This window comes from Tupaia chinensis, unplaced genomic scaffold, assembly GCF_000334495.1.
Source record: "Tupaia chinensis unplaced genomic scaffold, TupChi_1.0 Scaffold000516_1, whole genome shotgun sequence".
NCBI classification, from domain to species: domain Eukaryota; kingdom Metazoa; phylum Chordata; class Mammalia; order Scandentia; family Tupaiidae; genus Tupaia; species Tupaia belangeri.
The window spans coordinates 11,514-24,845 of NW_006160029.1; the positions used below are offsets into that span (position 1 = coordinate 11,514).

The 13,332-nt window shown below is 46.9% G+C and overlaps 2 protein-coding genes across 2 annotated transcripts; both read right to left on the reverse strand.

Annotated features, from left to right (window-relative positions):
- Positions 1-7,035: 7,035 nt before the first annotated feature.
- Positions 7,036-9,688, reverse strand: LOC102500218 (5-hydroxytryptamine receptor 1A). The gene has a single exon (XM_006156821.1). It carries the CDS (start codon positions 9,502-9,504, stop codon positions 8,236-8,238), a length of 1,269 nt encoding a protein of 422 aa, XP_006156883.1. The 5' UTR covers positions 9,505-9,688; the 3' UTR covers positions 7,036-8,235.
- Positions 9,689-9,898: 210 nt separating this feature from the next.
- On the reverse strand, positions 9,899-11,449 carry LOC102500620 (5-hydroxytryptamine receptor 1A-like). Its single transcript, XM_014590990.1, is given in 2 exon segments — positions 9,899-10,578; positions 10,580-11,449. Coding segments are annotated over 2 exon segments (1,254 nt in total). The 5' UTR covers positions 11,266-11,449; the 3' UTR covers positions 9,899-10,010.
- Between the last annotated feature and the right edge of the window lie 1,883 nt (positions 11,450-13,332).

Sequence of the window (13,332 nt, forward strand, 5' to 3'; positions counted from 1 at the left end):
TATACTTCTGTGTATGACTTTGCAACACAGTTTATTTTCTTTCCTCTCTAGAATGTAAACTTCTTAAAATTTGAGACTATATTAGTTATCTTTTTCAGCATGAGAAATTACCACAGAATTGAGGGTCTTAAAACAATAACCACTTAAGTGGTTCACAAAGTCTGTACTTGAAAAATTTCAACTGGATGAACCCAGAAGGTTCTGGTCTTGGCTGTGCTCACTCTTATGTCTGCCGTCAGCTGCTGAATCAACTGGGATCTAACTGGTCCAGGCTAGCCTCAGCTGGGAAGACTCTTCTCTGCTCCATCTGGTCTCTCAGTCTCCAGCAAGTGAGAACAGGTTTATGTTCACACAACAGTTACAGAGAATTCTAAGAAGCACATGGAAGAGTACATGGCCCCTTGAAGTCCACGGTGAGGACTAGCACCACATCAGTGAGGCCCCATTTTAATATTTATCAAAGTATCTACAAAGCTTACCTAGATTTTTTTTTGAGAGTTTTGTGTGTGTGTGTGTGTGTGTGTGTGTGCGTGTGTGTTTTTCTTTTTTTTTTTTTTTATAGAGCGTGAGCACTTGCCAGAAAGACAGAGAGAGACAGAAAGATAGAAAGTGAGAAATCACCCCCCTGGGGGGATGGCCATGCCACAATCTCTTCTCCTCCATTCTCCTCTCGGGATCTTGGGTATGCACGAACATGTGCCTGGTGTGAGTTTAAGCCACCGGGTCTAGGACTTGAACCACAGTCAACTACATGGGAGCCCAGCAACATAGCCACTATACCAACTACTGGTCCCCAAAGCCTACCTAGATTTAAGATATAGGAAAACAGCTTCCATATCTTTTTTAAACATATGCATTACTTCACATTCTAATTGTGTGTGTGTGTGTTTATAATCTATTAGCAATTTTCAACAAGATTCCTAAGTAGTGGACATGTGGAGGTGAATCATGGTGCCCATTTTTGCAAAGAATTGACCAGAGACTTCATCTGATTTGTTCACTACTGTATCTTGAGCACATAAAATAGAGCCTGGCCCATAAACACTCCAGAAATGTTAGTTGAATTAATGAATGAACCATTTGCCCACCACTCCAGAGACAGATCTTCAAAAATTGCCTCTTCTCTGTTGTAAATACATACAATATAGTAAATGCTTACAACACACTACATTTTTGGTGAATACTTGCAATCAGAATCCTGTCTCCACTATTCTTTTTAAGTTAAAATAACCTTTGTAGTCTGCCTTCTGTCTTCTTTAGTTTCTATAAAGTTAGATGAATTTGCTTCCAAAGATCATGAAATACACCATATTTTACAGAATGCTTCCCTCTCAAAGGACCTTGAAGAAGTTTCAAAACACTTTCTTATCAGTCTTCATGGCTGTATTACCCCACTCCCCACCCCCTTCTGCCCTAGACAGCCCATTTCCTTTTCTTTCAAGGATGAAACCATCTTTGACACAAATGCACAACCACTGGCCAATAGAAAACTATTTTTTGAAATCTTGGTCTTTCTGAAAAACTGGGCAATAGTACTTGGTTACAGAGAGGTGGCATGAACTTGCCTGGGATGAAATTCGATATTGAAGTGTCACTGTATCCAACTCATTTTCCCATCCCTGCCATTACCACATAAGCAAAATAAGTTGGAAAACAGAAGCATTCATTTATACCTTTGTCTTGTTGCTATGGTGTAAAATACTGTGCCCCCACCTCCTACTTCATATATTAAGATTTAATCACCAATCACTTGGTATTACAAAGTGGATCCTTTGGGAGGTGATTGGAAAGTGGGATTAGTACCCTTATAAAAGTTAGGCTGGGCACAGTTCCATTGGTCTCTTCTGCCACATGTGGTTATAGCAAAAAGAAGGAATCAGGAAGCAGGATCTCACCAGACACCAAACATACCAACATCTTGATATTAGACTTCTCAGAATCAAGTACTGTAAGAAACAAATTTCTGTCATTTTCTTCTCTTTTTTCTTTAAGTTTTTGCCATAGAATGCCTGCACTTACTGGAGAGGCAGAGACAGAGACACAGGGAGAGGAAAAGTGAGAAATCACTCCCCAGGAGGGATGATCATACCACAATCCCTTCTCCTCCATTTTCCCCTTGGGATTTTGGACATGCATGCCCACATACTCAGAATGATTTTCAATTCACCATGTCTGAGACTCAAACCACAGTTGATCATGTGGGAGTCCAGTGCCTTAACCACCATGCTACCCACTTATCCCAAATTTCTGTCTTTTTAAACTACCTAGTTTATGGCATTTTGTTACAGCTGCCGAAATGAACTAAGACACTCATGAATCTAGATTTTCCAGCCAACTTATGGATCAAATAGCTCTCTAGTGGTCCTTAATAAGTAGACTTGAAGAGCAAACAGGATTGCTCAGCTCCTCACTTGGTCAACTGGATAGAGCCAACCTTCAGGCCTCATGTTTCATTCTCAACACACTGCCTATCATGATATTTTTGTGTTACTCTTCCTAAAAGGCTGTTATCCTTTAGAATTGTGGCCTCTTCAAAACATAGCTAACATTTCTACAAAAGATAAATAAATAACAGTAATCAGGGAATGGACCCAACCATTGCTTCATGTAACGGTCTTCCCAAACTCACCCAAGTGGCGGATTGTTCAAATGCTATGACATGTATCAATACCTCTTCCAGAAGGCCCCTGCCATCTGAGCTAGAGATTCTTTAAGCAGAGGTCAAAACCTTTTCACATTTACAGATAAAGCTACAGAAAGAAAAACCCATAAGAAAAGCAACCTTATTTTATCCTTTCTGTCATTGCCCAAATCTCCCTGGCTCAAAACTTCATCAGTAACCACAGACAGAGACAAGATACTAAAATTAGCAAGAAAGAAAAGTCAAGTCTCAAAAGATATCCCACATAAGGCTAATGCTGGACCTCTCATCAGAAACAATGCGAGCAAGGAAAGAATGGGAAAATATATTCAAAGTGTTAAGTGAAAAACAATTTCAACCAAGAATACTGTACCCAAAAAGATTATCTTTCATATGGGAAAAGAAGACAAAAACATTCTCAGATAAGCAAAACCTGAAAGAATTTACCAGCACCAGTCCAGCTCTCCAGGAAGTGCTGAAAGGAGTGAGAGGTAGGGAATCAAGGGGGAAGGAAGCAAAATATATAAGAAACAAGAAATAGAAAATTATTTTTTGATGATAACTTGTATGGTAATATCCTTGATTGAGCCAATATACAATGTATACTGTATGGAAAACCTCATTTTGTATACTGTATTGATGTACAGTTAATGACTGTAAATTAATTAATTATTTTTATAAAAGAGAATTATAAAAATAAAAACTTCATTAGTAACCATCAAGTCCTTCTCTTTCCTCTCAGACACCAACTCCTGTCAGTTACTTCCACAACGTATTTTTTCATAGTCTTACTTGTTTTCTACACCCTCTGCTATACTCCCACATTCAGGTTTTATTGCTTCACAAGTACATCATTGAAGTTACTTACAAACAGAACACTTCTGCTTTCATGATTAGCGGTTCTAGTGTTGTAACCTGGTATTTCAGTACCTCCATGTATGATCTCAAGTGAACCTTCTGCTTTGGCTAAAGTGGCCTAATTGAAGGTTGAACTGAGGCATGGAAATGAAATGCATGGGAGGCAGAACTACACGGGAAGGCTGCAGCTTCACATCAGAGACCTTGCTGGGTATTCTGGGCACGCATATGCTCATGATCTGGGACTGGCTGAGTCTGGGGAATGGATTGTGGTATCAAGACTCTGTTCAGGTGCAGTATCTATGTCTCTCTCTCTTTCACTCATGGAATAAACAAACACACTGTTTTTGAAGACAAGGTCTAATTGACACTTGTACAAGGATCTGCTACTGAAATTTATGTGGTACATTATGTGTGAAAATCATTTGGCAAAATGGCAAACATTAACTGTTAACTGTTTTGTCTTGTACCTAGCCCTGGTCACTCTGTTGTAACCCCTTAATGGCTAATGATACTCTCCTCATTCTATGCTCTGCTCCTTACTCTGCTCAGTGCATTCTTCCTCTTGTCTAGTCACTCCAATCTCCATTCCTTTGGCTCTAGACCCATCTCTACTCTTTCTTCCCAGACCTTTCAGGTTGTCACAGCACATGGGAGATTTTGATTCTGTATCATTTTTTTAAAATAATCACCTCCATAATCAACCCAGGCTAGCAACACAAACAGAAATTTCGCCCCGGGCCACCACTTGTCAGGAAGAAGTCAAGCTATCTTTTGTCATCTCATTAGGAATATTTGCCTTTTCACACCAACCCATCTGCACAGAGTTCCATCTTAGATGCTCTATACAAGCTTCTCTAACCTTTCTTCTGGTCCCACCCCCAAGGCCACAGTGATCTTTGTCCTCTGAATGCTTATAAAGCCACACTCCTACAAGGAATCCTACTTACATGGCACTTTTATTCTTAGTTTATTCTTTATACTCAGATAGGTTGAAAACTCCCTTAGGGTGACAACGTTATATTAACTTGCAGTCCCATACTTCAGCATTGTCCAACAGTCACTAACAAGTGATCACTATGAATGGATTAGGCAGGGTTTATTATTACACTGGAAGTGACCGATTCCCTGTTTTAGTTGAGGTGTTGACAGGGGCCTCAAAAAGGTGTGTAGAAAACAGAAAGTTTCCTTGCTCCTGGAGAGAGAAAGATGCCAGAAGAGAGAACAAGAGCCAGGAAGGGTAAGAGAACCAGAATCCAGAAGACAAATGTGCCAAATTCAGCATTGTACTCAAGGTAGGATATATCTATGCAACATTTTTTTCAAATGAGAAATTTCAGAGAGTTCTCATTCTCTCAATTCACTGATTATACTTTTCATTATGAGGATAATGTATGTACATACACAAGCATTGCCTGGCAAAGACAGCTCTGATCTTGACTTACCCGTAGGGTCCACCTGGGTTTACCTTGCCCTGAAACCTTCATCCTGACACCGGAACACAGGAAGATTAACAAATATAACCAGAGAAGTAAGAGGCATTACTGATGATCTCCATAAGGAAAAAAAATAAAAGCCTAAGAATTACATTTTTAAGAGTAGTAAGTCTTGTATAGAACCCCACTATCAAGTGAACCTAGCCTGACAAACACCCTTTTAATTGTGTGGCAACCCTAAAACAACAAGCTGCTTCTTTTCCAGGGGAGGTCATTTTCTTCTAGTTGGACATTGTGGAGGACAGGCCTCAGCACTGTCCACTGCTTTGGAAGGACAGGCTCATTGCCTTTACCAGAGGCTGCATTTCTCTTCAATACATGTCCTACCCTGACCATATTCATTAGACAGATACCTAACTCTTATAGTCATCGGTCAGGAAGAATGCATGGTTTCATGCCTAAATGAGAAAACCTGACATTCTCTTTCTAGAGACAGGATTTAGAAAACAAAACAAAATAAAACACTCAACAAAAATGAGTTTCAGTGTAGAAGTTAAACTAACTTCTCCAAGTGTCAGATCCCTGACCCTGTATAGTATGGTCTCCTCCTAACAACTGTATTTTTTAACTTGTATTTTAAATTTCTACAAATAAAATTGCATAAATGAACACAAATAGAGTTTCTGATTAAAATAAATATGGCATGTGTTACTGGTATCAGTTTATTGTAGCATTACCATTTATTAAAGTCCTTTATTGTCACAGGAATAGTGAAGGTCAATTTTGATGCATAAATACTTTGCCTAACCACAAATAATACTTGAAAAGAAAATTAAAAAACCATCAGGGGCTCTTTAGAGCTATGCAACTTTTTTGCACTTATTTGTCTAATTTCTCGATTGCCTTCACAATTATACTCTGATTGTATGTTCCCCCATTCTTGTGTAAATCCTACAAAGCAGGAAGAACAAATGTCCAAAAGTCATTGCCATACAATTCTGTAAATGACACATGTAAGTGAAGTCTCAAAGCTTTGAACTTAATAATTCATTATGTCCATAATAAATTTGCAAATTTTGGATTTGAGTTATGTTACATGTAGAATTTTTCTAAATATTTTGTATGAGAAAAGTTTTTTTTCTCATAAAGCTTGACTTACATTATTGTGAGCAAAAATGTTAAATTTTCAAATGTACAATAGCTATATTTGAGAAATCTACCTCATCTTCTGCACTCCAGCCCCTTATCAGCATTACAGATACATAGACAAACTGTCCCCAGAGTTCTTTAACTTTCCCTGTTTAAACAGAATAAAAAGGCTACCCCCAGTTCAGAGAGAAAAGACACCAAAGAGAGTTTTGTTCAGTTAGACACACAATAAAATAGCTTCAAGTGATAGAGGTGTCTTCTCACCTTCTTAATTATAAACATACGAACTTTCATTGGCAATTTTGCAAACTGTACATAAAACATGATTTGCAAATCAGTAGATTCAAACATTCAAGAAGTACAGTTGGAGATGGAAGTTAAGAATCAGTAAATTTATGCAACTACAGAAAACAAAACCATTACTCATCAGAAACTTAGAGGCTAGATAGAATTCTGACAAATTTCTTGATCCCCATCATTTGGTTGGAATTTACATTCAAACGGAGCACCAAAATAACTTCCGTTTGGGGGATGGCAAAGATTGCTACTGGGTTCTCAGCAAGAGGGAGTGATGAGGCTGAAAGAAAAACTTTTGAAGAATAGAAAGCTTGGAGTCCTCCACTAATTCAAAGGACAGAAAGCTGATGTCCCCATAGAATCCTGGAGTTTCAAGGCCAAGCCAGAGCAAACAGAATCCCATACAAGATTCTCTAGACTTCCTAGAAAGAGCACCCCCACTAATAAAGGTATCCACCTCTGAGGTCATGATGAGTGCTAACCTAATGGGACTCCTTCTATTGAAAGCCCAGATTTCGTATTCACCCAAATTCTGCTAACTCTATGTCCAGAATGTCATGTAGGACAAATCTAGTGCAGTGTTAGGACGCACTAAACAGAGCTACTCCCCAATGCGAAAGAGGAAAGAGGGTGAATAAGGAGGGAAATGTCCATGTTCTCTGGATAAAATTGCCCTTAAGGGTTCTAAGGGGAGAGCTAAACTGGAGCGTAGGCAGGCATGCCCTGGGCACTTCCCTCTTCCTCAGTCCCTCCATGCCACCCATTACAGCCTTCTTGGTCTTTTGGGTCTTAAGAACTCCGCGGGACCTAAAGTCTCGGGCTTGGACAAACCAATTTATCAACCCTCGATTCGATTCCGGGAGTTCGGGCATGTAGGTAGGCAGCCCACAGTCTGCGAGAGCTGGTACCGCCCTGCAGGCGTACGGGTCCCAGGTCTCCTAGTTCCCTGTGCTCACACTGCGGCAGGCGAGCGCCTCCCGCAGTAGGTAAGCGGTGGTGCCAGGACAAGCTACCTGCTAGCAACGTATTCAGACCGTAAACTCCGCACTCTAAGGTGGTCAATTTCCCCGGTCGTGCTGATACCCAGGCTAGCACGGATAAAATGGGCCACACCCCTTCCTCGCTTCCCGCCACTGGCTCAGCCTTGTACTTACAAGTGCACCGCAAGCGACACCTCTAGCCACTTGTTTTGAATTCAACAAAACAAAGCAAGCACGTGCAGCACCCCCTGGGAGTCTAGACAGGGATGGGGGGAACTGCGGGTGACACCACTGGCCCAGAGAAAAGCAGACAGACACTCCAGCCTTTCCCGACCAGCAAATTACGTCAGGACGGCAAGAGCAGAGAGGGAAGCAGGGAAAGGGAAGATGAGGTGAATCGGAAAAGAGAGAACATTTCTAGAGCCAGAGGGCGGGAGAGGGAGCGCTGTCCTGAGCCTTGAGACCAAGTTCTGGAAGTGTCAGGTGAGGCCGTTAGCAGACTCGGCTGTGTGTTGGTTTGGTAGAATACTCCCCTTGGATGGCTGAGGCTTAAATTCCCACCGCGGAGATTTGAGGGATAGAAGAGGGAGGAAGAAATTGCTGGGATCGCAACTGAAGCTGAAACCTACGTCTGAACACGGTCGCTTCTCATAGACCTTTGGGGTTAGTTTCCCGAGCCCGAGTGCCCCGCCACTGGGGCCTCTGCACAGAACACCTTCACCCTAGTGCAGGAGGGAGAAAAAGAGATCCGGAAGCCGTGGGCGGAGCAGCTGCAAAAGTAAGAGGAGAAATATCAAGTTATCTTAGGTGTTGATTCCAGAGGGCTGGAGGCAGAGTGAAAGGGCGGGTGCAGTCGCCGGCTACTACTCCGTCATCATCGGCGACAGAACTTGCACTTGATGATCTTCTTAAACGCGTTTTGGAAGTCTTTGTTGAAGTAGGCGTAAATAATAGGGTTGAGCAGAGAGTTGGAGTAGCCCAGCCAGTTGATTATGGCGCCCAGTAGGGTGGGCATGTGGCAGCTGCTCTCGCAGAAGGGCAAGACTAGGGCCACGATGAAGAATGGCAGCCAGCAGAGGATGAAGGTGCCCATAATGATGCCCAGAGTCTTCACAGTTTTCCTCTCGCGGGCCAGGGCCATCTTGCGCTTGGCCTCTGCGTTGCGCTCATTTTTCCTCTCGAAGGAGGCAGGGACGCAGGGGATAGCACCGCCCTCGCTGGGCAGAGGCAGATGCTCTTTGGAGTTGCCCACTCGGTGCACCTCGATCACCTCCAGGGCGGCGCCATCGTCGCCCTGCCTCACCGCACCGTTGGCGCACGGGACACCGCCAGCTCTGTTCTCCATACCCGGCCCCCAGTCCCTGCTCCCTGGCTGTCCATTCACGCTCTTCTTGGGCTGAGGGGCTGAGGATGCTCCCAGACGAGTATCCCCACCCTTCTTCTCCACTTTCTTGACCGTCTTGCGGATGCGGAAGCGCGCGGCTCGGAAGATGCGCCCATAGAGAACCAGCATGAGCAGCAGTGGGATATAGAAAGCGCCGAAAGTGGAGTAGATAGTGTAGCCGTGGTCTTTGCTGATGGTGCAGGCGTCGGGGTCTGAGCGGTCTTCAGGGGTGCGCCAGCCCAGCATGGGCGGGATGGAGATGAGGAAGCCAATAAGCCAAGTGAGCGAGATGAGCGCAGCGGCGCGCCTGGGCGTCCTCTTGTTCACGTAGTCGATGGGGTCCGTGATGGCCCAGTACCTGTCCAGCGCGATGGCGCACAGGTGCAGAATGGATGAGGTGCAGCACAGCACGTCAAGGGCAATGAACAGGTCGCAGGTGACCTGGCCCAGGGTCCACTTGTTGAGCACCTGGTACAGCGCGGCCATGGGCAGCACCAGCACCGACACCATGAGGTCGGTGACCGCCAAAGAACCTATGAGATAGTTGGCCACGTTCTGCAGGGAGCGCTCCAGGGCGATGGCAGCCACCACGCACGCATTGCCCAGCACCGCGCAGAAGATGAGCGTGCCCAGCAGCAAAGAGGTGATCACTTGGTAGCTGAGGGTCACGTCGGAGATGCCAGTAGCGTTGCCACCCGTCTCAAAGGGACCCTGGGACGATGTGGTGTTGTTGCTCTGGCTAGCGCTGAGCACATCCATGCCTGCACGCCCGCCGGGGGAGGGGGAGGGGAAAAAGAGCAGCGCTAGGATCCCCCCTCGCCCCTCCCCCTGGGGTCTTCCGCCCCTTCCCAGGGGGTGTTTCAGAGCCAGGGGATGCAGAGACTCCAGCAGGAAGTTCTTACTGCTCTGGTGAAAGCATCTCCAAGGGGCGGCTTTTAGGCGCTCCCTGAGCTCCCGCGGTCCAGCACGGTCGGAAGCTCCAGCTGAAAAACTGGAGTTGGCTTGAAAGCAGCTCCGGGATCTCTGGGCGGCGGCGAAGTGGCAGGAATGTCTGTCTCTCGCTGTCCATTGTACTTTGCCGCTGCCCAACCGGCTGCCGAATCTGGGGGCTCCCCTATCAAATAGTCTTCAATCCCCGAACTAAAGCCGTGGGCGGAGCAGCTGCAAAAGTAAGAGGAGAAATATCAAGTTATCTTAGGTGTTGATTCCAGAGGGCTGGAGGCAGAGTGAAAGGGCGGGTGCAGTCGCCGGCTACTACTCCGTCATCATCGGCGACAGAACTTGCACTTGATGATCTTCTTAAACGCGTTTTGGAAGTCTTTGTTGAAGTAGGCGTAAATAATAGGGTTGAGCAGAGAGTTGGAGTAGCCCAGCCAGTTGATTATGGCGCCCAGTAGGGTGGGCATGTGGCAGCTGCTCTCGCAGAAGGGCAAGACTAGGGCCACGATGAAGAATGGCAGCCAGCAGAGGATGAAGGTGCCCATAATGATGCCCAGAGTCTTCACAGTTTTCCTCTCGCGGGCCAGGGCCATCTTGCGCTTGGCCTCTGCGTTGCGCTCATTTTTCCTCTCGAAGGAGGCAGGGACGCAGGGGATAGCACCGCCCTCGCTGGGCAGAGGCAGATGCTCTTTGGAGTTGCCCACTCGGTGCACCTCGATCACCTCCAGGGCGGCGCCATCGTCGCCCTGCCTCACCGCACCGTTGGCGCACGGGACACCGCCAGCTCTGTTCTCCATACCCGGCCCCCAGTCCCTGCTCTCTGGCTGTCCATTCACGCTCTTCTTGGGCTGAGGGGCTGAGGATGCTCCCAGACGAGTATCCCCACCCTTCTTCTGTCTTGCGGATGCGGAAGCGCGCGGCTCGGAAGATGCGCCCATAGAGAACCAGCATGAGCAGCAGTGGGATATAGAAAGCGCCGAAAGTGGAGTAGATAGTGTAGCCGTGGTCTTTGCTGATGGTGCAGGCGTCGGGGTCTGAGCGGTCTTCAGGGGTGCGCCAGCCCAGCATGGGCGGGATGGAGATGAGGAAGCCAATAAGCCAAGTGAGCGAGATGAGCGCAGCGGCGCGCCTGGGCGTCCTCTTGTTCACGTAGTCGATGGGGTCCGTGATGGCCCAGTACCTGTCCAGCGCGATGGCGCACAGGTGCAGAATGGATGAGGTGCAGCACAGCACGTCAAGGGCAATGAACAGGTCGCAGGTGACCTGGCCCAGGGTCCACTTGTTGAGCACCTGGTACAGCGCGGCCATGGGCAGCACCAGCACCGACACCATGAGGTCGGTGACCGCCAAAGAACCTATGAGATAGTTGGCCACGTTCTGCAGGGAGCGCTCCAGGGCGATGGCAGCCACCACGCACGCATTGCCCAGCACCGCGCAGAAGATGAGCGTGCCCAGCAGCAAAGAGGTGATCACTTGGTAGCTGAGGGTCACGTCGGAGATGCCAGTAGCGTTGCCACCCGTTTCAAAGGGACCCTGGGACGATGTGGTGTTGTTGCTCTGGCTAGCGCTGAGCACATCCATGCCTGCACGCCCGCCGGGGGAGGGGGAGGGGAAAAAGAGCAGCGCTAGGATCCCCCCTCGCCCCTCCCCCTGGGGTCTTCCGCCCCTTCCCAGGGGGTGTTTCAGAGCCAGGGGATGCAGAGACTCCAGCAGGAAGTTCTTACTGCTCTGGTGAAAGCATCTCCAAGGGGCGGCTTTTAGGCGCTCCCTGAGCTCCCGCGGTCCAGCACGGTCGGAAGCTCCAGCTGAAAAACTGGAGTTGGCTTGAAAGCAGCTCCGGGATCTCTGGGCGGCGGCGAAGTGGCAGGAATGTCTGTCTCTCGCTGTCCATTGTACTTTGCCGCTGCCCAACCGGCTGCCGAATCTGGAGTCTCCCCTATCAAATAGTCTCCAATCCCAGAACTATCTGGAATAGAGAAACCCCATCCTCCACTTTGTGACCCTCCTCTCCGTTTCCCTTCCTTCCTCTCCGCTACTTTTCGTCCTGTGTCTCCTCTCCCTTCAGCCTACTGCCCCTTCCCCCACTAGGCTTCCCCTTTTCCCCTTCAGTTTCCCTCTTCCTTTTCATTCCCCTTTCTTTATCCCTCTGTGTGTCGCTCCAACTGTAGGTCCCCCTCTCCCCACCGACACAAACACACACACACACACACACACACACACCCCTTCCCCTTCTAACAGTTCCTCAACCCCGAGTTTCCTTTGGTCCCCTCCTTCCTCTCCCTCTAATTCAGGGTCTTCGCATTCGGGTCTCTTTTGGTCGCCCGACCAAGACTCAAAACTCGGTCACGCCAACACTGTAACAAATAAACTCCGCCTCCCACCCAGCCAACCTTGAGGAGAGAAACACACACACACCTTTTCTAACTATCCACTGCCTCATATTTCTGCCCAATTCCTAGCAGAGTCAGCATCGCATGGTGGCAGTAGGAAATGAGGAAAGGAGCCACAAGGTGCCTTAATGGGAAGGTGGACCGCCCTGGTCAGTCTGTCAATTATTGTTAATTGATGTAAAGAACACGGAACATATTTCATTCCCCTTTCTTTATCCCTCTGTGTGTCGCTCCAACTGTAGGTCCCCCTCTCCCCACCGACACAAACACACACACACACACACACACACACACACACCTTCCCCTTCTAACAGTTCCTCAACCCCGAGTTTCCTTTGGTCCCCTCCTTCCTCTCCCTCTAATTCAGGGTCTTCGCATTCGGGTCTCTTTTGGTCGCCCGACCAAGACTCAAAACTCGGTCACGCCAACACTGTAACAAATAAACTCCGCCTCCCACCCAGCCAACCTTGAGGAGAGAAACACACACACACCTTTTCTAACTATCCACTGCCTCATATTTCTGCCCAATTCCTAGCAGAGTCAGCATCGCATGGTGGCAGTAGGAAATGAGGAAAGGAGCCACAAGGTGCCTTAATGGGAAGGTGGACCGCCCTGGTCAGTCTGTCAATTATTGTTAATTGATGTAAAGAACACGGAACATATCTCAGCTTTTTTTAAAAAAACACCCCCTGTTCAGTTTATCAACCAACAGTGTAGTCTGACTTCTTTGGCCAGGATGTTGCCTGTGACTTATATTTTAACCTTGGGGAATAGAGGAGAAAATAATAATAAAGGATGTGTCTAAGACAGAGACGGGCATACAGCTGCGTCTCAAAGTGAAGGAAAAACTGAATTCGGTATGTATTTTACAGACACATACACACGCACCCCAAATCCGTTCTACCCTTTTAATTTCAGCAAATACTGTCACTTCCCATAGCGAGTAAAGTTAGGAAAGAAAATATTTTTCCTACATGTTACAGATGACATTGGACATTTTATATGGTCTTTTGCGCCCCCCCCCCCAAAAAAAGCCCACAAACCTCTAGGGAGATCTTGGTGGAATCCCTGGTCGCTAGCTGCTGAATACTCTCAAGCTCCGAAACCTGGTTCAGCACCTGGGACAGCTCTATGCAATAGGGCTTATGTCGCCACCTTCTGGCAAATGCTTTAGAGCGCCTGCTAGAAACCCTTGTCTTCCAAAAATTCAGCAAATATTGAGGAAATCTCACAAATTCAAGAAGGAGGAAAACGATTA

What these genes read in the sequence shown, in the direction of transcription:
- LOC102500218 (XM_006156821.1), bottom strand. Translation starts at nt 9,504, where the DNA reads ATGGATGTGCTCAGCGCTAGCCAGAGCAACAACACCACATCGTCCCAG.